The 26,642-nt window shown below is 41.1% G+C and overlaps 1 protein-coding gene across 2 annotated transcripts; it reads right to left on the reverse strand.

The window, feature by feature from the left end:
- Nucleotides 1–1,350: 1,350 nt before the first annotated feature.
- On the reverse strand, nucleotides 1,351–26,611 carry ern1 (endoplasmic reticulum to nucleus signaling 1). 2 transcript variants are annotated; one of them, XM_085403821.1, is made up of 22 exons: nucleotides 26,348–26,611; nucleotides 18,281–18,401; nucleotides 15,739–15,772; nucleotides 15,532–15,604; nucleotides 15,258–15,330; nucleotides 14,161–14,283; nucleotides 12,878–12,979; nucleotides 12,522–12,783; nucleotides 10,994–11,072; nucleotides 10,490–10,649; nucleotides 9,998–10,113; nucleotides 9,689–9,883; nucleotides 8,847–9,111; nucleotides 8,661–8,751; nucleotides 8,377–8,566; nucleotides 8,084–8,183; nucleotides 7,771–7,970; nucleotides 7,262–7,409; nucleotides 6,638–6,765; nucleotides 4,496–4,619; nucleotides 3,885–3,952; nucleotides 1,351–3,794 (listed from the first exon to the last, which is right to left on the reverse strand). In XM_085403821.1, exons 1-22 carry the CDS (start codon nucleotides 26,423–26,425, stop codon nucleotides 3,258–3,260), a joined length of 3,267 nt encoding a protein of 1,088 aa, XP_085259947.1. In that variant the 5' UTR covers nucleotides 26,426–26,611; the 3' UTR covers nucleotides 1,351–3,257. The 2 variants fall into 2 exon arrangements, with proteins under 2 accessions (XP_085259947.1, XP_085259948.1); XM_085403822.1 differs by having other exon boundaries at nucleotides 15,739–15,795.
- Nucleotides 26,612–26,642: the final 31 nt, after the last annotated feature.

The raw sequence follows: 26,642 nt of genomic DNA on the forward strand, positions 1-26,642 counted from the left end.
AAGTGCTTACAGACAGAAAATTAATGTAGCCTCTAACTGCAATTGATTTACATCGGACAAACAGACCAAGCACTATGGCTCATAATACAATTACACCTTACCTGTTTGGACTATATTTTTCTATTTCATTTTTACTTGCTGCCAGGCACGTTTGGGGCCTGTTGGGTTGCACCTGCGCTCACATCACATCACAAAATAAAATGTATAAAATAACAAATAAAATAACATATGATAAAATAACGTGTTAAATGGGTGGAAATCCCTCGATCAATGTTTATATTAACACTCACGCATTGACTCTGTCGGCTATGTTTTGCCATGCATGCTCCCTTTCTTTTGCAGCTGTGGCTGTGTTACTTTTTTCCGCGGAATTTGCATGTTATCGGCATATGCTGCCATCAGAATTTCGGCCTCAAGCGCTGTGAAATACATTGACCGCGCCTTCTTTCCCTCCGTCTCCATGGTGACTCGCTTAATCTGTGCTCCGCTTATCAGGGCTTTATGTATCCTCGTCCGCGCGCTTCACTTGGGGTTAAAGCAACTCCGCGTTGACTGAACTAATTGTTATCAGCCTTTCTGAAACCGAATATTCCGAGTTGGACAGTTACTCAACCGTGAGTGTCGTTTTTCACTCTGAGTTTTCCAAACCGGCTTCCTGAAACAGGGCCCTGAGCACAAAACAGCTTTTGAAACTTTTAAGAAAAGGAAAATTCAAACTTACCAATATTTGTTATGAACTCTGATCACCTTAATCATATGTAAGGTTATGGATGTGTGATAAATTAACATTTCCTCTTTCAATGACAAATATGCTTCTTGTTTTATTGCTTTAGCCCAGCCGTAAGTTGTGGCCAAACCACTGTCAACATTAAAACTTAGAACACAAAAAGCTAAAAGAAGTGACATTGGATTGATTTGACCTGAGCAGTACAAATAATGTCACCATAATAAGTAAACTATTCGAGCCACACCTTAGCTTCAACCAAGGAGAGGCTGTCTGTCACCAGCAGCCTGAGAAAAGTAACCAAAACAGCTCATGTCAGTTAAACATTAAAAACTATACACTAGCAAATTACCTTAAACGTGTTAAAAAAACAAACAAAAAACTGAGTTATTACTAAAGCCTAGTAATAATATCCACATCATTACGATAAACAGGATTTGTGTATTTTATGCTTTGCAAAGAGACCAAGTTGTTTTCATAAGTAACCAGGGTGAATATCCACTGCATATGTGCAAGAATGTGTTTACAGGGCAGCTGCTATAAATAACACTGCCCTGCATCATATTTACAGCATGAAATCCAACACCTTGTCTTTACTAATTTTGTGTTGGTGGCTTCAAAAAATATTTTATACGTTTTGCTCCATTATATCACTTTTTTTTTTCCAGAAGTGGCAATTGCAAACATGATCCAGATATAAATTTCCTTCGACTGTGGATACTTCACTACACATCCAAATCCAGTAGCTCATCTGCTCCCCAGTTATTCACTCAGCCAGAATTTAATGACTTGATCCAAAATTAGATTTGGACCTGCCAAAGGAAGCAGTTGAACTACTTGGGTCTCGAAAAACCTCCAGGCTCCAGGAAACAAATTTTATTTTTATTAGACATTGTGAGAGGGATTGTATTCCATTACTGGAAATTGATCATTTTGAATTATGTTGATGTTGAAGGTCTTTATGAGTACAATGCTGACACTGAAAGCTCAGAAAGCTAAAAGGTGTACATGATTTGATGTTTTTACTGTTTTTGTTTTTTTTTTTTTAAACTCAGGATTCACTGAATTAGGTAAAATCAACCATTTGCTATTAATGAAAATTACTGACAGCTCACTATTTGAGTTAATTCTTTGTACCTTTGTTGATGGTAGATTCTATGTCTATGATTACACATTAAAGGATCATAAAAGTAGTGCAGGCCCCACATCTTTGTCATACCTGCAGGTTTGTCTTGTGTTATTTCTGATGGTTAATTCAGAAATTAGGCAAAATCAGGTGAACCTTTCCAGTGGTAGTAGTATAAGCACAGCAACCCAAAATAATATTTACATCTTCTGTACTTTAAGGCCATCAAATCATTCATACCCTGAACACTACATGAAGCATCTTAGAAAGGTAACATCAGGTACTTCTGGCTTTTGTTTCCAACCTTTGAGATACACTATGGACAAAGGTCGTGGGGCACCTACATGTTATTGCTAGTCATGGAAACTCATGCCATTAAGTTCCTGGCGCACAGTTTTTGTGCTGATAATAATGCCAAAGGAGGTTCAGAGTTAATAGTTTCTGTTGCTAAGTCAGACAACACCAGCTGCCTGAAGCAACAGCAGGTGAAACTGTTAAACTTACAGTTTGTAGACAAATATGACAGACCTTACAAAACTGTGGCATGCAGCACACTCAAAACACACAAAATATCAGTATAAAAACAATAGAATTTAATGTGCAAGTCATTAACTTCACTTTGACACCCCTGAAAAAGTTATTACACAAGCATTTTGCAGCCTGACTTCCAAACTCCTAATTTGACTCTATAAAGAGGAGGATTACAAAAACCCCACTGTATCCAGACGTCACTCTGAACACCCTTTGGAGGAGCCCACTCTTAATGAGTCAGCTCAATAGTCTTGATTGACAAAAGAGAAGCAGTCTAGCAGCAGCATTAACTGGAATCAAGCACATTTAGCATAGTCAATTTTAAAACATCTGTACACATACAGCACAGTGATATTAAAAAGGGGAAAAAGGGGGAAAAAAAGGCACAACGGCCACATCAAGTGATTTATCATCAATGATCCAAATTCTGAACTGGTCTGTACAAAAATATACATACAGTATCTGTGCAGAGAACAGGCTCACCAAGACGTACACAACATTGCACAATAAAACTACCCAAGTGTTCAACAACATCTGGACCCGTTTCCCCACACTGGAGACCAGATACACCTTTTTGGACATGCCGTAATAAAATTAAAAGCTTTCTTCAATACAATAGAACATCCAACACCTGCTGGATTTCTCAGGGTGGCTCGTGGACAGTCTCGTGCTGGGGATCATTTTAATGCAGGTTAGCAGAAGGCACTTAATGCAGGATGCAGCGGCCGCGTCTGGCGGTGAATCCCAGGCGCTGCAGGCCTGGTCCTCACCGACTCACAGCACAGCCACAACCAGGAGTCCAACCTTTCCTTTGTCTCCCTCACACTTTAAGGCAATGCTCCCATCTGAGCTGGATCCACCTGGCTCTAGTCTAGTTCACACTGGTTTGTTGTCCAGTATAGGAGGATTTGTCAGTGGGGTCACCTCAGGCTGATTGGATTCTCTTTGCCTGAGAGTTGATTCTGAGGTCTGACTGTGTGAGTCAGTCTGTGTGGACGGTGCTGGCTCTGCCGGCTGCACTGTCTGAACCGGGATATGTGACAATATGGGCTCCGGTGCTGATGAGGGCACTGATTCAGCAGCTGCTGTGTGACACACCTGCTCCGGCAGTGACAAATGTGTAGACTCCTGGGGTGGTGAGGAAGCTGTGGATGTGTGTGTTGGCAGGTGTTGAGTGCATGGCTCATTATGTCTTTGCGGCCCATGGTGAGCTAACTGGGCCTGTGTCTTAGCAAGCTGTTCTGCAGAGCAGTAGTAAGGCAGGAATGGTCTCTCAGGCGCGCAGGTCCGCATGGCCAAGTAGGTGTGCATCAGTAGGTGGGGAAAGCGGGAGGTGAAATAGGAGACAAAGTCATCGGGGATGGAGCCCAGAGTCTCCTGGACCTCAGTGGGTAACTCTCGATAATGGTGTTTCTGTTGAAGTAAGGTCAGCCATGAATGTGACGGTGGCAAAACAGGCTCACTTTAGCACAAAGCTGTTTGTTATAAAGGAAAAACTCTTACCTTGTTTCTCATTGCACGCAGCAGGTCTCTGACTGACCCGCCCTTATAGGAGCGAAACTTCCTCAGATCTGCCACACAAGGAAAACTCAGAGCTCAGGCATTGATCATAAAAATGAATTCTAAACACAGAATCAGTACAAAGGAAGTCCTGAAACTAGTGAAGCTGTAGCTTGAACTGAGCATGGTTCCAAGTGTCTCTTGTATTTAAAAACATGTAGAAAGGTATGTGTACCATTTCATCTTTATTAAATGTGAATCCTTTGTTATCTACATCATCTCTGGATTAATCATTAATATCTGTTCCAAATCTTTTATAAGTCAATAAAAATGAGCGCAGAGTCCATGGAGAATCTGTTGTTGTGATACTGGGTCAAATGGCGCTGTTGACAGGAAGTAGCATGCTTAATTAACCACATGCTCAAATGTTTTCTGGCAGCAGGATGCTGCATGCAACTGAACATACAGTGAGGCACTTAAACAAGTTGTAAGATGAACTGGTACAAGTGTCACTGTGTAACGTGTAATACTGTCAAGTCTAATTTCACACAACAAACAAGAAGAACGTTTTACAAAAAGAGGCTCCAGGAGTTTGTGCACAGTCAGTTTCATACCGGTCTGCAGTGGCACTGTGATGTGCTCTCTCCAGTCACCCTTGACAACAGTCCTCCCCCCTCTCTCCAGCTGTCTCACAATTGGTCCGTCCAGCGGTTCCTTTTCTATCCTGTCACTCACATCCTGAAAACAACCAAAAACAAAAAACACCCGGTGAATATAATATGGCAGGCAGTCTGGAGTGTTGTTCTCAATGACAATATTATTGCATTATTTAAATAAAAAAATGTATTGTAGAAGTTAATATCACAGTAATCAAAAGCACTTGTTTTTAAATTTATACAGAAGCTTATTATTAAAAAGGGAAGCTGAACATACTCTACACCAGGGGTGTCAAACTCAATTGCACAGGGGGCCAAACCTCAAGGCACACTTTAGGTCGCCAGACAAGATAAACATTTATTGAACACACTAAAACAGTGTTTTTTAAACATAAATATGAATAAAAACAGACAGGTATACAATTCCAGAATAAACTTAAAAAAATAAACTTTAACTTTAAATATTTTTATAAAAATATATCCTGTCAAAATTATGCAAGCTAGAAATATGAACATGCTGCCAAAACCAGAAAAAACAAATGAAAACATACACAAGGTTCGAGCCGCATGTAGACTGAGCTGAGCATTGCTTCAGGAATGGAACTAATAAACCCGGCGGGTCGTACTTTCCCTCGAGTGTCCCATTAGAATGTAGCTCCATCTGAATCTGCACAGGTGCAGTTTCAACTGTAAATTCTCTTTTTGTGCTTCAAAGTCACCAAAGCGCCGTGCGCTCAGTTTATCAGCAAAGTGCGCATTTGGGAACACTGTTGCACTGACTTGGTTCAACATTACTTGGCAACAGGGAAAGTGAGGCAAGTTGCACTGGTGCATTTGTGACAGCTTCACCGCATCATACATGCCATGTCCATGAACTGAGATTTCCTTGCTGAGCTCCAAAACTATTGAGAATTTTTCCCCAACTCAGCCAACGGACCTCTGTATGATAAGGAATGTCGGCAAACTCTGAATCTAAACATAAAAGACTGAAATTGACGGTGATTTAAACCTTTAGATTGGATCAAATTTACGGTTTGCATCACGGTGATCATTACATGCTCCATTTTAGGACTTTACCACACAGCCTTTCCTGGTGTCTGATGCAGTGATATGCTGTTAACTCGCCGGTACAGTTCTCCTGCATCTGTACTGCATCCTGCTGACTAGTCCGCTTTTTTCACCGCACAACACCGGCGCTCCATCTTTTGTAAGTCCAACAAGTTTGTCTCAGGGCAGTTTCATGTCGGTTACACTCTGACATAAGTCTCTGCTCAGGCTCACATTTGCCAAAATCTGCGTTTTGTCTGGACACAAGACGTCGCACACCTTCATCATGCAGCTCTTCAGAGTGGTACCGCGCTGATTTGGCTTTTTCCTCTGCTACAATAAAACTTGCTTTCACAACAGCTTCACTTTGTGATTTTGCTCTGGTGACAAACGTCTGCTGAAATGTCAGATTCTTCTTTAGCTCTTCTACTTTCTGTAGTTTCTGCATTTAGGTTTTTCAGCTCATCCTGATGTTTTGTCTCGTAGTGCCGTCTTAAATTAAATTCCTTAATTACAGCCACATTAGCTCCACTAATAAGACACACGGATTTACCGGCAATGTCTGTAAACATATATTCAGCCTCCCACCGGTGCTGAAAGGCTCCGTTTTCAGAATCAACTTTTCTCTCCACCATTGTGAGCGGCTAGCTTCACAATAACAGAAGTTTGACTTGATTGACGCGAGAATGTTCCCAGCTAGCCTAGCGTTCAACAAGGAGGCTGCAGCGCTGCATTATGGGATCTGTAGTTTGGGTGTTATTAGCGCCTTATATCGCCGGGCCATGCATAACAATAATAATAAATCTATATAAAATGATCTCACGGGCCGGATATAAATGTCCGCCAGGCCAGATGTGGCCCGCGGGCCTTGAGTTTGACACATGTGCTCTACACCATTTAGAACATTTTAAGGAAGTTCAGGGTCTATACACAGACTAGTCTGCAGTACCACTGTATACTGGCAAGGTTTACACCACATCAGGAACAGTGTCAGAGGAGTCGTTTTTACAACATGCAGTGAAATTTACCAGGTAGGGTAAAAACAAGAGTAACCTGAAAGAACTGCAGCTCCTTCTCCAGGCTCCAGAAGAAAGGGTGCTTAAGAACGCTTTCAGCCGAAGGCCTCCGGTGGGGATCCATGCTCAGCATCTGCTCTATTAGATCTCTGGCTACAATGTCACCTGGCAAGACATAAACATAGCAGTTCTGACAATGTGCCACACCTCTTAACACATACAATTACAAAGACACACACACAAAAAACAAAACAACAACAACAACAACAACTCTTTTCAAAGACACTTCTGTGGCTTAAATATTGCATCTTTTGCTCCTCTTTCTAACTTTCTGTTTTGTCCAAAATTTGAATATGAATCTCCTTAAACGTGTATTTCTTTTTACTTTCAGTGATATGTTTCGGCTATGTTGTCAAGTTTGTATCTGTTTGTTTTTTCTCGTCCGAATGAACCAGTTCTTGTCTGCAGGTCTGAAGTCCATCAGGATGTGCTGTTTAAAGAAACCTTTCCATGACTGAGAGGACTATGTGGACACACTGGGAAAATCTTCAAAGGTTTAAATTAATTTGCCTTAAAATGAGAAACCCCAAAGTCCTCAAACAACACAATCATCTGACTTAACCTGCATTACTTTTACCAAAACCAGAAGCTGAATCCTCACCATGTTTGTCATTCTGCAGATGGTCCAGGCTGTACGAGCCCAGTAGGATGTTTGCTTGCCTCTGCAGTGATTTGCCAAAAGGATGGCTTCCCTGGGACACAACGTAGTAGAAGACACAACCAGCAGAGAAAATATCAACTGCGCAGGTCTACAAGGGACAGAGAGGAAGAAAAGAGGAGGTCACAGCTGTGTATATAATGAAACAGAACCATAACCACCAACATCATCATCAACAAGGTTTCTTCTGTTTACACAAATTATCCAGCATGTAGGCTAACACCAATTTAAAAGCATTGTTGCAACATATATATTAGTATTATTGTTATTAATCCTGGATTGGGCTCTGCAATCCTTTGAAAAAATTTTCACCTTACTCTCAAAAGCATCCACTTCAAATATCAAGTATTAGCTAAACTTGCATTGGTTGGAAGTTTTATTTCCCCAATAGAAACAGTAAGAGTTGACCTTGCAGTAATAATTACAGAGCTGCAGAACTACCACCAACTCACCGGGTTGTCTTTGCAGTCCTCGCTGAGGACCTCTGGAGCGATCCAGCCTTCAGTGCCGGGCACCCCAGACCTCCTACTGAAACTGTGGCGGCCCACTGCGAGCTTCTTACACAGGCCGAAGTCTGAAATCATGGCGCGGACCCGACCGTGTGCATTGGGCATGGACACTAGAATATTGTGAGGTTTCAGGTCTCTGTGGACTGAAGAAAAAATACGAGGACAAAAAGAAAAAGACAGAAAGAGTTGTTTAGGCACACAAAAAACTTAATGACAATGAAAACAGGAACACTATTTTGTATTCAGTGATGGATACCAATGTTGAGGGAGTGCAGATGGGCCAGTCCAGACATGGTCTGCTGGAGAAGCATAACAGGCTCAAGTCCATGACGATTGAAATCCTTTCGTTCCACATACTAGAGAGATGAAGGACAACCATTAGCACAATCAGAAACTTATAAGAGTTTTGTGAAAAGTTGACACTTTTTGCGAAATTTTTTTGTGCTAGTCTTAAATTCAGACAACTACATGCAAATGACACAGGAATAAGGCACTTTTAAGGAAACCTAAAATCAGCTTCTCCATACTCCCAAAAAAGCCAGCGATTACCTCCTGAAGGGAGGCAGCGCACAGCTCAATGGCGATGTACTGGAACTGACGGTCCCTCTCCGTGCAGAAGTAGCGGATGACGTTTGGATGCTCATCAGACTCCCTCAGCAGCTGAACTTCTCGGTCTGCAAAGCTGAAGCACTCTGGGAGAATCCTCTTCACTGCAACTGGACGGTTGTCAAACTGACCCCTAGTGGAGAAATGGTAAAAATACAACATTGGTCATCAGCATTTTACAGTTTAAAAAACCACCACTGTGAATAACCACTAGCTGGTTAACTTACTTGTACACAATAGTCCCCTCAGCACCATGTCCCAGGACCTCTTTGGGATGGAAAGTTATGTTCCCCACTCTGACAACACTGGAGTCTGCCTCTGATAATACAAATGTTGGTCAGTGAAAGCTAGATTAAACCATTAAAGTGCTGAACAAGCCTAAAGAGTGTGGCTGCAATTTTTCCAGTCGTTACCTCCATCTTCGTGCTCATTGGCTGAGCTCCCCAGCTCAGACACAGACAAGTTGGAGTGGTTGGAGGCACGAGGGGTGACATTGGGGCTGCTGTGGTCTGAGCATTCGGAGCGAGTGCGTGCCACCTCCAGGTAGTCGCTCTCTAGAGTCAAACCCATGCCTACTTCTGCAGGTGGAAAAGGCTGCTGCCTCTGCAGCATCTCCAACCTCTCCTCCATCTGTCTCTGGAACTCCTGGTGCTGCAGCTGCTGCTGCTTGTGCATACTCTGTTAGAAGACAAATAATGTGTTAACGCTCTATGTCAACTGATTGGTAGCTGTGAGTGATGTGAACACAGCAGTTAAGTGTAAATGTGTGTTGTCACCTAGCAACTATTTTAGGTGACAATAACTGTTCATTCTGGTTTTGAACCAATGGTGAAAAGCAATTTAGTAGCAATCTGGAGATTAACAAATTCTCTAAAATCATCTATAATATTTCTCAGAAATTAATGTTTGAAAAGCCAGTGCACAATTTTAGAAGTTCTGAGAGATGCAAAAGCTAAAATTAAATCTTTAAAAGTGTGATCATAACCAAAAAACAAACTGATCAGGCTCCATTTCCTCTATTCTATAACCTCATTTTATATAAAATCGTTAACAGTAGCTCCACTTGAACTAGTTAGAAATGGGAAATATTAATTATGTATTACCATAATTTATTAAAAACTAATACAATGCTTTATCGCTAATCAATTTGAAACACTTTAGGTTTTTCTTCCTACTTCTTTCATAATAGTTTTTTTAAACCTCACAGTTAATCTTAAATGATCAACAGCTCAATGGAAGGCTGTAACTGACTTACTTTGGGGTATGTAATCACAAAGGCAACCCAGCCAGCCAGGAGGAATGTGGAGAAGATGATGGTAGCCATGTCTTTAAGCATCGAATCCACCGGGGCCTCTGGGCGCACAGCGCGGCCACCAGTCCCAGGTTCTTGGATAGACGTCTCAGGGACAGCTGAAGGGGGCCCATCATCCATACCGCTGTCATTAACCTTCTACATGAAGGCAAAGAGACACAAAAATTAGGAAAAAGGCAGAAAAGCAAGAGTACATTTATTAAAATTCTGCATAAAACCTTAAAATAACTAATGGGTGACACACTGACAAACCTCCTCTACTTTCTTGTCAGTCGTTGGTGGGATGACGTTAGCTTGATGGCGTGGGAAGCTGTCGGGGAATTTTTCAAGAATCTTAGTGTGAGCTTCTGGAGGAGTCTCATGATGACCTGATAAACAAAGAATATTTTTAAAATATCACTACTGTCATCATTATCATTAGGAAACTCATGAACATTCACCTAGAAACCAGTTTCAACTGTTATAATTTTCTGCCTGTGTTTCAATGCAAAGAAAAGCCTATAGTGGGTCCACAATGTATCCAGCAGAGGGCAGTGTCGGCTCAAAATCTTCACTGAAAGAACACGGGATCATTTAAGGTCCTGAACTGTGTGAAACCTGTGTGCAAAACCCACCAGCTTACACGCCTTAGCACATAAACAAAAGGTGTGATACCCGCTTCCTGATTGCATCAAGAAAATAAAATAAAACAAGCTAGTAGGTTAGACCTAATATTACTGTCTGGTTTCTATACTGGCGTAGTACCTATAAGAAGCAGGTAGTTCCTCATAAAGTTGACCTGGTTCCGCTCACGGAGTGCAGCGTTGAACTTCACGCTGGTGCTGGGTGTGATGACACATTCCTTGTCTTCTTCCGACTCCTGGCTATCCGGGCCCTCCAGCATGGGGAATGTGCTGCCACGAGGCTAAACATACACAAACACAAATACAAACATTTAAGCGAGTCAGAGTAATCAAGCAGATTCCTCATGGGCTTCTTGTGTAAGCCCAAGAGTACAGTAATGTTACGGAGTCAAGGCCTGTGAGTCAAAATGACCTGAGCTGAGGCAAGCTAAGACAAAACATGGGCATGATGTACCCACACAAGCTTTTTAACATTCCTTCCAAAAAACCACTCACTACAATGAAGACAGATTAAAAAACCCTGACACAGAGAGATCACCTTTTAGGATGGTTGACTGATGTTTTGCTCTGTCATGCACAACTTATGTTTTACTGAAATGAACACAGAAATGCAGCCATCACTCACCACCACAGTGACTCCATCGTGCACCAAGGAGGGAGAAGCATACAGACTGGTCGAGTATTTGCCCACATACAAAGTAGCCCTGTAAAACAAATAGCAGAGTCAAAATAAAGCAACCTAACAACAGAATCTACACACCATGAAAAATTTAAAACCACTTCCAAAAAATAAAAAAAACAAGTTCCCTGAAATCACCTCTCTATACAGGCGAAACTTTCACAGAGGATCTAGGTACTGAAACCCGTTGAATGTTTTTCATCAGCAGGTGTTGATGCAAGACGTAAAAATATACAAGAGTGCGAAACAAGAGCTGAAACTAGAGGCTTGTAATACACAATTGGCCTTTAGGTTAGCGAGGAGGCTTCTGGTATAACCCTGGGTTTTCAGGGATTTGGAGGCGGGTCACTTGTTTCTGTGGTACGTTAGTTACTCTGCAGATTTAACCGGCTCTGGAGCAAGTTGTGTTTAAGCTAAAAGAACAGTGCATGTAAAATCATTGCCAAACAATTAGTTATCTTTTTTTAAAAAAAAGTAGAAAATAGAACATCATGGTCTAAACCAGGGATGTCAAACTCATTTTACATCAAAGGCCACATACAGAACACTTTGATCTTAAGTGAGCCGGGTCAGTGAAACTCCCCTTTATGTCAGTGTAAAGACGTTACACAACCTGTTAATGCACCAAAGTACTTGAGACAGTGAGACAGTAAACAAGCCTGCATACTATTTGAATTATATTTTTGTATTTCTACTTTACTTGCCCCTAAATGTTTAACATGAGTTTAACAATAGCAGGGTTGCAGCAGAAAGAATGAGGCTGAAACTATCTAGATCTACTTTTGTCTTAATGATGTCACACTGATACGGCAGTTATTTGTAAACTGCTCACTTTTCAGATGATTTGTTTTTCTTGTGAATAATGTTCAGCTCAGCCGTTGCAACAGGTTATCTGGGACCAACACTGATACTATGTGGACGTGCTCGCAGCTAGATTTGGAAAACCTGGGTTGACCTCCAGAGTTGATAACCACCGTTGTGTGATTGCCATTTTGCTTTTGGTAAATGATGATGTAAATGGTCTGCATTTACGTAACACTTTTAGTCTAACAAAGCCCCATAAAAGTCGTTTTAACTACAAAGCACATTTACATGCTGGTAACAAATCAGGGCAAGCTGGAGATCCAACACCCAGTTCTTTGATTAGTGGACAGTTGCACTTCTGGGTATGTTTAAATTGCTTCATAGTACAGGCCTCGGGCCTTCTGGCAGCCACTTAGATATTGCATGTCTCGACTCAAACAGTACGCAATCAAAGGCTGGATAAATAAAAGTATATTTTGATTCCACCCTCTTAGTGTGATTCACACAAAATGCTGAAACATGCCTGAGAGAACTCTTAGCCAATGCTTCTTTCCAGAAACTGAATGAATCAGTTTGGCTCTAACAATATTCAGAAAGAAACAATTCTGACCTCCAGGAAGCAGCATGCAATATCCACTTTAGCAGTGAAGCATACAAAAGCATAATTTACATGAATTTGTTCTTGGGCTTCTTCTCCTTAGGAAATGGGTATTTCCACTGCGTGATGCGGCCGACCTCTCCAGACATGAAAGTGAGGTAACGTAGGGTCTCCACGGCCACGTTAGTATGGGCCACTTTGCGGAGGCCCTCGCGCTGCCAGATATACATGGCCACCACCGGAGAGTTATAGTTCTGGACCCACTGGACATCTCCAGATTCGCTGTCCACGGTCACCACAAGGCCGTCGCCATTGGACACAAAATGAGCCATCTCTGAGGAAGACAAAAAAAGAAAAAAGCAGACGTGTTATAGTCAGTCTGTTGGAAACTAAAGCTATAAAACACACAGAAGTTCCAAGGATCTTACTGTATTTGGTGTCATCGTCAGGGAGGGTGGAGGCGTAGTCGGAGTAGGTGGCATTCCAGCGCAGCTCTCTGCTCTTGGTGTCATACATGGTGATGGTATACTCTAACGGAGAAATGAACAGCAGGGATATGTTCACAAAAGGAAGACATTTTTGTGCTTATACAAATCAAAAAGAAAATATTCACAAATCAAATATGCTAAGCTGCCTGCTGTGATGACCACTTTTGACAGGGATGCAGTTTAAAGTATTTTTACAGATTTCTTAAGTAACCTACTAAAAGCCTTTTTTTAACCAATTTCAGGTGGTAAGAAAGATGTCAAGCGGTGTTCAACTTCCTCTGCAACAATGGGAATGTAAAGAAAGAAAAGTCAGCTTATATGCTGTGTTTACAAATTAAGTTTTGACTTCACACCATGTTCAGGATTAATGGCGGTTATCAAAATCGCACACACTGAGATGCCTAGATGTTCTCCAGGTTTAGCTAGAGGTGGTGACTGGGGGGAGGGAGGTGTGGGCTTCTCTGCTTAGGTTGCTACCCCCACAACCAAGTCCTAGATAAGTAGGAGATGATGGATGGGTGGATGAGATTTGCAGGACTCTAGTTCCATGTCTGCAGTTATAGTTAGAGCTAAACCTTTCATGCTCCTGCAAATGTGCCCGTCTGTGTATAAAATTCAGATGGAGGGGAGAGAGGGGGTTTTCACACACCCCCAGACATACTAATTTGCACTCCTCCAGCTTGGATTGGGGTGGAATAGAGCAGGGAGAAACAGCAGAGCTCACCAGGAATGGGAGAACTGCATGAAAAGCATAGACAGTGACTGCAGTGACACTTTTCATTGTTATTAACACCGTTTCACGTCAGCTTTTTTTATGTTGTAACTTTACTCTTCTCAGCCTGCTGGCTCACAGACCAACAACAGTACAAGCAAAGAGTGGCCCACAGACAGGTTGTACTACATGTTTTGCGCACTGCACCCATCTCACAACAGAGCTCACTGTCGGCAGACAAGCACTAAAATGCCTACCTCTGCTGGACCATAACATCCTGTTTAACCCAGACATTAAAGTCTGTAAGGGCAGATCACGGGATAGCACTCTTTCAGGCGAGGTTGGAGATTGGATGAGTAAGAGGCAAACAATGGTTTGCAAACCGTCTGGGCTTACCAGAGTATGCAAGACAAATAAACTTAGTTGATTAAAATCAACAACTGAACAGGATGAACCACAGAGACTATTGTTGTGTCAGTTAACAGTGTTGCTGGGTTGGTTTTGCTTTTACCTGTGCGTCCCAGATAGAGAAGAGATGAAGAGGGGCAGAACATCTCAGCAAAGGATGAGGTCAGGGTTTGCTGTTTCTCACCAGTCAACAGATCCACCACATACCACAAGTCCTGCTTTTTACCTGTGTGAGAGCACATAACACAATTACTTACCAAGATTTCAACATTCAAACAGCTCCTTGCAAAAGCGATTTCATAATCACGTCCTACAAACCTGTTGTTGCATTTCATATTTACATATTCATAGGCGGGGTTTTATGTATCCAATCGTGACACTTTAATTCTCACTATTGCTTTTACTACCACTGTGTGTGTCCGTCCTCAAAGAGGGCACCTTCTCATGAGGCTTTTCCAATTTTACTTCCTACTCTTCGTTTTGTCACACGGAAACAAAGGTGTAGCAGGAGAGAGTGCAAAACATCTAACGTATATTTGCCTCATGTAAAGAAAACTGTCCAAGGAAAACAATATGGATTTAAAGATTGACAGAAATGGGTGTTACCCATTCTGTAATTCAATAAGCAGCTTACGGACTCCTTGCCTCGCCTACTTTGTCAATGCAGGGTGTAGAAGCAATGCCAGTCATTGCTAGTTATAGATCAATACAAAAGCCATAATACAGAAAATGGCTTGATTGATTGACAGAAAGCAGACAAAGAGGGACGGTTGTTTGGCCCTGATAACTGCAAAATCTACTTTGCAAAAAATTCATACATGAACAAATTTAAGTAGTGAGAATTTGTAACACTCATCAGCTCCAATATGCTTTTTCTGGCTGCAGTGTCAGTTAAATGAAAGCAAATACTTCACTGATAATGACCACAGGGAGGCAAATGGCAGCCGCTTCTCTTTTAACAATGACACATAGTAACCACAGCAGATTACCTTTTCTGTGCTAACTGTTGCAAATTCAAAAGAGCAGAGGCAACGACAGCAGGCTGAGTGGAAAAGAAAACCACTGTGATATGAGGCCAGAACGTCACCAGCTCAGCTAGACAAGGTGATACACAGGACATGGACTGCACACAGCCACGAGAATAAAACACTGAGCTTAATCAAAAGTGTCCTAATCATTTTATTTATGAATGCACCTTACCCATGTAAAGGACTCCATCAGAACTGCGACAGGGAGAAGCTTGGACCAACTCAGGGATGGTGAAGGGTAATTTCTGTTTAAGGAAAATGAACGAACATTAGAAAACAATATTAATCTGCAATCCTAAAATAATATATGGAATCTATGCATCCCCACAACTGCAAGTTAAAATGAGAGAGTATTACTTTTAGATACTTTTTCCCCTGAACAGAGAAGTGAGAAGTAAAGAGGGGGGGGCAAGATTATAGTGTGTGATAAGTTTGTTTCCTCTTACTGTGAGGCCTTCGTTGTTCTTCCCGCCTAGAGAGTACAGGCTGCCATCATTTGGGTCAGGCAGAAAGGCCGGCCTGGTGCAAAGAAGAAAAACGGCATCAGGATCATGGCTCAAGATGAGCTCAACAGATTGCCACGATTATTTGCATCCATCTTTTGACAGTTAAACACAATACACAAGGATGCGTGTGAACACAAAGATACTTACTCTGCTACATGCGTGGGGACCTGAAGAACTGGATCTGTGAAGCGAGACCAGAAGATGCTAGTCAGGAGTGACAAGAATATCAACCAACAATGAAAAGCACTGCCAGGAGCGGTTGAGTAAGAGGATGACATGAGCACTGATGACATTAAAATCGCAGAGGACACACAGTCCAAATGAACATGGATTCCCCCGTGGCAAACATCAAAGGCAAACAGTCATGTCAACAAACAGCTTTCAGTGAATAAATCAGACAAATAAACACCAACTGCTAAGGCACAAAATGTGATTGTTTTATTGGAAATAATTACAACTGTGATAATTTCCTCAGCTCATCCTGCAAACAGAATCTTTTTTTTTTTACTCCTGCCCTGCTAAGGAAACAGGCATTAAGAAGCTTTCAGGGCATTTCCCACCTGAAATTCTGCCAGTTTAGTAAATATTTCAAGCTCTTTGTATTACTACTAATGCAATCATTTGGACTATCTGGTGGAAAGCTGTTTAGTAGAGGTGAAAATTAGTTTCATATGAACATGACATGAAACAGAAGCATTCGTATCATTTAATCTGACAAAAACACAAATTGATGGTTCATTTTCAAAGAAACATTACTGCTGTCATCATTTCAGTCACTTTCTCATCACATCTTATTTTCCTTCCATGTCACACAAACAAACAAGCAGTTCCCTAAAAGAAGGGAAAATCCCTTTTAAAAAAAGAGAAAACACTAATACGGCCAGCCACTACAACGACTTTTAAAATACCAGTGTGCTTCCTTGACACACAACAGTCAAAATGTGAAGCCTCCATCTAAACAGGTTAAACACACACCTCCGTTACACTGTGAACATACAGGGTGTGGAACAGGTGGAGTTGATCTCTGTGGAAGCACCCAAAGGGGTCAACAATAGCAGGGTGTAAGCACAGATTATATGGAGGTGCTAAAGAACAGTACGAGCATTCATTCAATGTGGTTACAGAGGGTGTGGAGAAAACAATTTATTTTTCTGTGCTACATACAAGGATGTTACCCCCTGACCGGCTTTAATACAAGTATATGTTTACAAAGCCAACACGGAGTAATAAGCAAACAGTAAGGGGACATGTGCACGTGCAAGCATGTGGCTTGACTTGTACTGCCTTGGTGTAGATAAAAGACTCCTGCCTCCTTTTCGTTATGCAGGATTACAGTTGCCTGACAGACGCACAACAACAGGTGTGTGCAAAGCCTGGAACAAAACTGGTTACATTTATATTCAGTAGTTGTTCCAGAAAAACAGATGATGCGGAGGAGGCAGCTTCTGCCTCTCATTATTAATGATTGGGGTAGCTGACGGACTTACAGGCCCACATCTCTACTTTTACCAATCTTAAAAATGTCAGAAAAGTATCAGAAATGTATGTAGAAAACAGGGAAACTTTCTCACGTATTATGTCTCTTGAATGTTTTCCAATTATCCCTTCGTGTATCTTATCTACTACAACTCCCAAACATACAGTTCGTACATTAACATGGTAATCACTGCACACGGTGCATGTGCAGTACGGCAACGTTGCTTACCCCGGCCCACTCCGACCTTGATTACAGGCTATATTTTCCCCTCTCTCAGTTAATAATTAACCAGTTTTCATGCATAATGGAGCCTTTCAAAAGACTCTCTTCAAGTAGGGACTGAAAATAGGATTCAAGCCTAGAAAACACCACCTGTCAATAACTATTCTGACAATATAATTCATAGGTATAGATGTCTTTTAACTGCTTTTAGTTTGTTCACATGGTTCCAGTCATTACCAGTATAAATAAGCCCTAGACAGCATTACACCATTTTAATAAATTGGGTTTAAATATTGCCTAATATTCAATGTGATGTTACAATTAAATCCTAGTGTTAATATGTTGACAAAGTGCACAACCTTGCATTCATAAAAGAAGGAAAGAAAACACATAAGGAGTACTGCAAATCAACAGGCCAGTTTAACAAGGAAGCCAAGTATTATCTATGAAGTGTGCAATTCATGGATATTGTGTTTTTTGTCCCATCTTCCTCCCCCCACCCTCAAGCAGTCCTGGCAGATTGCTGCCTATCCCTGTGGTTTCTTCCTGCTAAAAGGGGTTTTTCCTTCCCACTGTTGCCAAGTGTTGGCATAAAAGGTGGTCATTTGATTGGCTCTCCAATATTACAGTCTTTTACCCTACAATATTTAAGCGCCTTGAGGCGACTGCTGTTCTGATTCGCTATATAAATAAAATAAAATTAAACTGAAACAAAATGACAAGAATAGTTGTCTGTAGCTCATTCTTTTTAAATTATTTTATTAAGTTTACGTCTTATTGTTGTTTTCTAAAACAGCTTACATGACATAAATAAAATGAGCTTGAGGCACCTCTCTGACACTTTCTTTATTCTTTTTCAAAAGCAGCAGGATACATTGTTTTTCCTGTGGCTGCTTGGAAAAAAAAAAAAAAAACCCAGGGCTTTAATGGGGCTGAACAGAGAAAAATACAAACAAAGACCTAAACCTGACTCCAGTCCTCTCCTCTTACCTTCTTTTAGAGTCCATTTAATAGAGCCTGATTTCTTGCTAACAGCATGCAGGTTTCCATCCAGGGTGGACACAAAGAGCAGGCTTTCAGGAAGCGACACTGTGCTGCCACTGCAAAGCCCCTACAAAGAGCACAAACACAAACAGCTCTTAATACAACAAGTTATGTATGGTTGATGCAAATAAAAATTATCACATTTGCAAAGTTAAAAAAAATAAAATAAAATAATCATAATCAGACACTAGGAAAGAACTGCAATCTCATTTGCAGTCAGACACTGGTTATCTGCACAGACGGCTGAAGCAAACGTTAGGAAAATGTTGAAATTGTTTACACTGCAAGACGAAGGCATCAGACGGAAGAAAATGTTACACCTTCAAAAAGATGCTTTCATCATCACCCTGCAATAACTAGTCTTTGCTAGAACTTGCATGGCAGTCATTTGCCCCAGGGAGTTTGCCACCCTTATGAAAATCAATGAACTTCAAATCAATACAGCAGAAGACGCAATAAGAAAGAAGCTGACAGGGTGGATGACAGGGGGAAGGTTACTGGATAAGCCCTTATGGCTTTTTCATGCATTTACATTGGTCCCACATGGAGCCAAGGAAGCTTTGCAAGCCAGTTTCACAAGCATGTGGGCTGTGGGCTACAACGGTTTGTGCTGTTGGTCCTTCAGCCAGTCGCAAAGGTAAAACATACAAACAGCTAAAGAGAAAACGGGTGTTACAAATAATAGAAAGTTTGTTCTGCACCCAATGCCTGTGTTTTTAATACAGTTTTTGATTATTTTTTTTATGGTTGTGGTGCGTTCCAAGAAAAAGTCTGAAGTCAGAATTTCCGAGTTCCCAGTCAAAGTTTGAATCTAGAAAGCCCCCTGAACTGATTTTCCGCTTGGAAAGTCGAAGAAGCCCCCAGAAACCCTGAGCTAACAATCCAACATGGCAACCCTGAACTTAAAACTGTAAAACTTTAAATCAGTACTGTTCTGTATTTGTGACTCATTAAATAAGCCATACACAGAGCACTGGCCAGGCTGTAGTGGTGTTTCAGCGCAACAGGACAAGGATTATACTGTATTGCGATCAATACCTGAATACCTTTGCCTTGATAAAAAAAAAAAAGCCTACAAGAAATCATGTTTTTGCTTTCCCCACACTGTCTGGAATGCACTAACCCATGAGTGCAGTCACTCCCAAGTTCTGAGATAACCGGAACGTAGCATTATTCACGACGAACCCCAAGGCCGCTGGCTTTTCTGTTCCGGCCAACTTTTTAACCAATCAGCATTGGGCCTACCACAGGATGCGCCATGAGTTTTTGAATGCAAACACAGTACAGCAATCTTACTCTTAATGCCCAATCAAGTCTTTAAGAGTGGCAGCAACACTTTTCTGGAACCAATTCACAGATTTCATAATTCATCAAGGACAGAATGATAGAATATCTTAACAAAAAAAACCAAATAAATAAAAACCATTTTTCTTGCCATTCAATCTTCACCACCACAGCCAAAGTTACTTAGTGAAAAGGTTATCAAACTGGGCCTTTGGCTGAGTTAATCTACTGTCGTGCTGCCACGAAGTATGCAACTCGACTTTAGACTACATTTTGTCTGCTTTGCATGAGAAATGAAAACGGACCATTTGTCTAGAAATGATGAGGTTTGAAGCTTGTCTACTTGTCTACTGATTGTGGAAGCTGAAGTGCTCGTCAGCCAGACAAAAACTGCCAGAACTTATCAGTCAGAGCTGTGTGTGGGTTGGTGAGTCAGTTAGGGTGGAATATTACTTTATAGTACTATTTAAAAACACAAAATGTCTGATGTCAAACTAGAGCTGGGCGATAGAACGATAACGATATGTATCGCGATATAACTTTTTCTCGATAGAAAAATTAAACTATGAAAACGAAGATTTTTGAAAACTCAGTTTTTGCATTTACGTGTGGACTAGAAAAACGGAGAAAACGCAGCGTCAAAGGTGTGCGCATTTTTTGACGTCACACTGTGCGCCACGTTATTGTTTCGGTGAAATGAATTTCTACAATACTGTTACTGTTAATTCTACTCTCTGCAGTGTTTAAATGCTTACATATACACACAGTTACTGTCCCTCCACACATACGACTCGGTTCTGCTTCTATGCCCCAGCTTTGTTTACTTTTTCCCACCGAGGCTTCTAGACTTCTGATTGGCCAACATTTCTGCACGGTTAGGAATCTAGCGCCACCTGCTGCTTTGGCATGTTCATAGCAGCGTTTTCCTTCATTTCTGCCTTTATGTGTGGACGGGATTATTTTTTAAAACGAAAACGGAAAATCTCCGTTTTCAAAAATACCCGTGTACGTGTGGACGTAGCCTCAGTCTCTGACTGGAAGCGCTAATTCGTCATTCGGCTTTTGTCAGACTAAAGTAACTGTTAAAACTGTTTGAAAAGCTAAGCTATACAACAAGGAGAGATTGAGAATTTCCTTTTAGTGCTCAGTTTATTTGATATTGACAAAAGTTAGTCAGTTTTGTCTGTTCTTCTGCAAAACAAACTAAGATTTATTTTTAGAATTAATATTTTGTTTCTAAGTGGAATTGACAATTTAGTCTGTTTCGTTTGTTCTATTTTGAAACTTAAACGCTTTAGCGGCTGCCTTTTGTGTAGTTTGCAATATTTGCCTTTATTTATCTGAAAAAGTCTCATGTTCCTTAAGTACATCTACCCTGTTGAACTTATTATGGGAAATAAATATTTAAATAAAAACAAGCTGCTGATTATTTCACATTTTACTTGTGAGCAACGGCACATTTAAATCTTACAAATATAGTTATTTGGCTTATATCGTGATAGATATCGTTATCGCCTGAAATGAAAAAAACATATCGTGATATGAAAAAATCTTATATCGCCCAGCTCTATGTCAAACATACAGACTCCTGTCTTTCTGTCGAACTGATCTCCCAGTGCTGTATTGTGCACACTACAGGATGCAGTACCAGAGGTCAGTGCCCACTGGCTGAGGAGGCGGAGAAAGATGGTGACTGTAAGTGGTCGGGCTGTGTGCACTCAGAAAGCTGTGGCTGGAGAGAGCTGCATGTCACACTGACACTGATGATGTGTCAGAGTCTGCAGCAGCATTGAGGGTCATCGCTGCCTGATATCATACCGAACTGTTAACTCACCACCTATGCAGCTTTTTTTTAATCTGTATAACCTCTATCAGCAGCAGCTCAGCTTTTCTTTGAGTTTTTTTTTCTAAATAAACGTTATATACCACAATCCCAGATAAAATGAAAGCTAGAGGTAAGCCAAGCCTCCAAGAGCACAAAGGGAATCGTAAATTGACTTCAGGGATTTTTTTGGTCACTCTACTTGAAAACAGATTTCGCAATGGATTAACTCAGAAGAGTGCTTCAACATCCCGCTGCACAGATGACTAGTAGGCTGACGAGCCATACGGGCACCTAATCCTTTCACAAACTTTTTCTCCTACTCAGAAATATGTGGCACAAGAACAGACATGGGTTCAGCACATGAAAGAAATAGCCAGTATACAAGGAGGAGATAAACCAGTACATACAAAGAGAAAATAAAGAGAAAGTAAAATGAAAGACTGCGCAGGGAAAACAACTGAACCCACAAAACCCATAACAGTGGCAAAGCAATCCAGCCCCATGACTTGGCTTATGCCAGAATTAACAACACTGTGGGTGAAGAGTGCTCCAGTCACCCACTAAGGAATGCTAGAAACTCCACTCTTGATAACCAAGTCGTGGGCACCTTTCAGTTTCTGGCAGGAAAAAACTCCAGTGGACGTGCTTGCCTCCCCACAGAAAAATGCACAAACCCAACCTGATCAGTCCTTCTACCGTGATAATTTGATGAGATAGATAAATAAATATATATAAACAGCAGTGTATCCAACAGTTTATTTAACAGTTAACACCTCTGTATTGGTCTGTAATTACATCTCTAAAACCACTACTTGATTATGACACCGTTTTCAGCTTTCCGTGTGCTTCAAATATTATTAATACAGTTAAACAGCTAATAACAATGTTACTCAAGACTTACTTTAACTGAAATTATTGCAACATAGAAATGAGAGAAGGACTGACTGTTATATACTGTAAAACGACTGGCAAAGCTGGGAAATGCAGAGGAAACAGCAGATGCTACTCTGGCAGATTACGGGCTGTGGTGTCAGCACTATAAGGCCGTCAGATACAATAGCAGGTCATTACACAGCAATGCATAGTGCAATTTCTGGGTGGTTGAATGTCAGGTTGCTTTGGATTAGTACAGGATCTGACAGACTCGAGGCTGAGAGGGGGTCACCAGATCAACCTTGAGTCTTAACACTTTTCTGTTAATGACGACTACCATAAATATTCTTCAACCCAGGTTTCAAGTGTTGTCTTCGTGTACCAGCACTCAATTAAATTACTTCTACATTTCACAAAGATTACCATCTGGCACAGACAAGAGGCTCTCAGATAAGCACCGCTAGTGAAAGGGGAGAAACAAAGGAGTGTATTTCCCCACTTTTAAGAGTGAATAGAAAACGTAATACAGGCTACACTAGTGGGAAAGCACCAAATTACAGTTAAACTCCAAATTTTACCATGTTAAAACGCTCACTTCTTTCTTCCTGTGAGTCATTCTGCTCAAAAAATGGGAAGACACTAGCATGCTTTAATAGTCTGTGCAGAAACCAAGGCCAAACAAACCCTGAAAGTTTCACACTATCTACATAAAGAAACTGTGTCCTTCTACATTTGCCTACAAAACCCCTGCTGTAGTCTCACCTATCCTATACAAGCATTTGTGTCAACAATGTGCATCTGTGACAGTTCCCACTGGGGGCCGAACTCATGAGAAAAATCATAACTAATCCAGTTTTAGGCCCCCTGTAACCTTTACCAGCACTCTTGGTTTTGCAAACAAATAACTCTCCAAACATCTGCTAGCCGCCTAGTCTTGGACGCACACTGATATTCATCAGCTGGTGGATACAGTATTCAGCTTCAGGGACATCTGCTAGACAGCATCTGGCTGCTAGCCATGATTGAGCATGCGAGTTATAAAGCGCTGTATAAGTTAATGGTGAAATATTGGTGCACTCCCTCTCATTTCCTCATTCTTTTTTCTAAAAGAGAAATGTGAAGTTATTGCACAAGAGTGTTACATAATACTACAAGACTGAGGTGAAACCAAAACGATTGGCTTATTCTAAAGATCTTCTTTTCCTTCTGCAATGAGACCCAGCATGGCTTAAAGGCACACAGACTACAATGCTTATGGTATCCCTGTTAGCAGTCACTGAAGTGTCACGGTGCTTCACAGCCTGTTGCTTGCCAGACCAACCTGAACACGGGACTGGCTGTAACTGGCAGCTTTCCAGCTGAGTGTAAACAAAGCACTTTGATAGCATGTTACATGCATCACAACCCTCCATGTCTGATAAGATGCTGGAGTACATCACCAACCAACAGACAGGGGTTAAAACAGTTTGTTTTTGTTCTCATATTCTTTCTGCCAACCAAAGTACAGTACAACAAGAGGTTAGGAACAGACTGGGTTATACTGATAACTATTTCACCTCTCTGTTTGGGTTGATACACACCTCAAATACCTGGCGTATTAAGAGAAAGCATGGCCTGTTCGTTTTAGCGTCATCATGCTCATAATTTAGAGCAGCAGACCATGGAGAGACTATAAAAACATGTGTGCAGATGTAGTCATGTGTTTGGCTGTCTGAGTACAGGCTACTGCGACAGACAAGTATTTTCCTTTATTATCTGACCTCTCAGGCGATTATGTGATTACAGAGAAGCGCATTAAGGAGCCAAAGAACAATAAAGACTTTATAAAGCAGGGTTGATAAAGACAGTGAAGTATAACAGAAAATTATTTCGCTTCTTTCCCCCTTAAGTAAAAACCCTGAGAGAAGCTGTGCTGTGAAGCATGGGCTTTTGGATCACATACATAAGAGGGATGAGGGTTCTGTGAATATAAATTTTAGAAAATAAATAATAATAGAAGAGGAATAATGAAATTTGTGAATTGCATTAAGAGTTCACCAGTCAAAAACTACCTCCGCGTGGTAATTAACTTCTTGCTAAATTACCTCTGCCAGTCCTACCGATTAGCTTGTCTGCAGCAATAAGCTGTGTTTGCAGCTTGCTTTTGTGCAGGAAGCAAAAAAAAAAAAAAAAAAAAAAAAACCAACAACACAGGAACCAAGAAAAGAACATACTACATCTGATAAAATGACAAAAAAGGCTCTACAATGAAAATCACCCGACTACAGTCGCATGGGTGACAAAACATCAGACGTTAGTATTTTAGGATTAAGGACAGCCTGGTAATATCTCTAGACATAAAGGTTCTCCTCTGGAGCTGTGTAACAAAGACAGGTCTAAGAAGGTTTGAAGGACCTATGCTCCCCATGCGTTTGCTGCAAAGTGGAATATGTCACATGTTGGCCCACGATCAGGCACGCTCAGTCAAAGTGGAGTCAATCCACTCCTGTGATAAGACAGAGTAAGCTCGCAGCCTTTTATCCATTTTCTTTTAAAAACAAACCTTAATCTTGTCTCCATACTGAAAAAATAAGGATGAAAATAAAATGCTGTTCTTGTGAGCAATGGGTAAACTACAGCTGAGGACAAAAGTATTAAATATAGTGTTGTTATACACAGCCTGCAGAGTGTAAAGTGAGGCATTAGAAAAAACAAAAAGTGCATCTATAAACAAATATTATGTTTTGCTGAAACAGTTAGCAAGCTTTTAGTCAGAGACATCCTTCCCTCAATGGAAAAAAAAAAATCAGCTGACCTTAAAAACAGTGACAAGGAAAGAGATATATTCTCTGAAAATATCCAATTTATATCTACCACTCAGACACATGTTAGTCAGAATCTATAGATAGCCTATCATCCGTCACCCCCGCTACACCAACAGACCATCTTAACAGGCCAAGAGAGTAACCTGAGACATGATAGGGAATTATAAATCTAGTTTAATCTCCTGTTTAGCTGAAGTGGTTTAGTATCTGGGTACTGAAGGGTCTCTGCCTCCAGCCTTTTACTGTGAGATCTGGCTCATTTACAGGATGTTAGCAATACAGGATAGGTGAGGATGGGATTGGTGTTTGTGGATAATAGGGAGGGTCGCCATAGGGGTTTTGGTCAGAACTAAAAGAACGCCCAGATCCAATTACAGCTTTTCAAAGCTTTTGTGAGAACCATTTCTTTTGCAAAGAAGAAGAAGTTATTTGATACCAATACATCACTAGCACACGTACTAATTCATACATAATCCATCTCTTGCGTGCAGTTACTGAGTGCAGGTGTTTCTGCATGATGGCTTAATTTATGCACAATGTTATCCTTCGAGCTTAAGAAAACCAACAACAGAGGGAGCACATTTTCTGTAGCCACCTCTCATTACCTTGAACTGAGCTTGCAATTGTAATATCTCATCAATGTCTCCAGCGTTTGGAGAATGTTTATTCAAGCCATCACATTGTGGTGTCTGGTTTGTCACCTCTGCAGCTTAAATATCCTACAGCGATTACTGATGCTACTGATGTGGATGTGAAGGGACAGGATGTGTGCTGACGCTTGTAAAAGATACTGCGTATTAACTTATCACCAAGCCACAAAAACACTTAAAAATCCTGTTTTTGAAACAAGCAAACGAAGACGTCTAAACATGTAAATACAAAATTTCTCGTTTTCCGCAATAACTCAGATGTTTAACAAAAATGTTAATGTAAACATGTTTGCTTCTTTCGCTTGCGAAGCGGGTCTGAAGCGCTGAAAATGTAAAATTGGTGCCAGTAAAGTTCAATTTTAGAGCTTTTCAGCCAGGTAGCTAACATCTGTATTAGCTCACTTCTGTAATGTTGGGGCAACACGAAGCACACAAACAGAGGCTTCAATGACACAACTTTAGCTCCCTGCGGTGACACCCGTGTAGTGAAAAATATCTGTCCACGTTTTGTTTATAACTGTAATTTTGCTGTTAGTGTCCTCCAAGTTTAGCTAGCTTAACCAGCTAGCTCTCTTACCTTTTGTGGGAGACCAGCGTAGCAAAGCAGGGCTAAAATGCACCACACCAGGGCCCGACTGCTCACTGTCCAGTCCATATTCTCTGGTCTCAAACCGGGATAGACAGCTGGGGAGGTCCGAGCGGCCGCAGACTACATAGAAACCGCTTTCTGGTTCGCAGACAGGTGTTATAAATAGTTTTGTAAATGTTGATACGTTAAAGGCATCGAGCCAGCCGCACTGGATGCGACGTTAAATGTGCTTCTTCCTGAAATGAAAACCGTGGGGGTTGGACTTTGGGATAGATATCCACAC

This window comes from Rhamphochromis longiceps, linkage group LG4 (genome assembly GCF_057381845.1).
Source record: "Rhamphochromis longiceps isolate RC_006_pf linkage group LG4, R_longiceps_female_GT1.1, whole genome shotgun sequence".
Classification (NCBI taxonomy): domain Eukaryota; kingdom Metazoa; phylum Chordata; class Actinopteri; order Cichliformes; family Cichlidae; genus Rhamphochromis; species Rhamphochromis longiceps.

Coding starts and splice junctions, on each gene's coding strand:
- ern1 (XM_085403821.1), bottom strand. CDS start 26,425: ATGGACTGGACAGTGAGCAGTCGGGCCCTGGTGTGGTGCATTTTAGCC. Junction 8,567..8,660: donor GAGGGGACTATTGTGTACAA/GTAAGTTAACCA, acceptor TTTCTCCACTAG/GGGTCAGTTTGACAACCGTC. Junction 3,953..4,495: donor CACAGTGCCACTGCAGACCG/GTATGAAACTGA, acceptor CTTGTGTGGCAG/ATCTGAGGAAGTTTCGCTCC.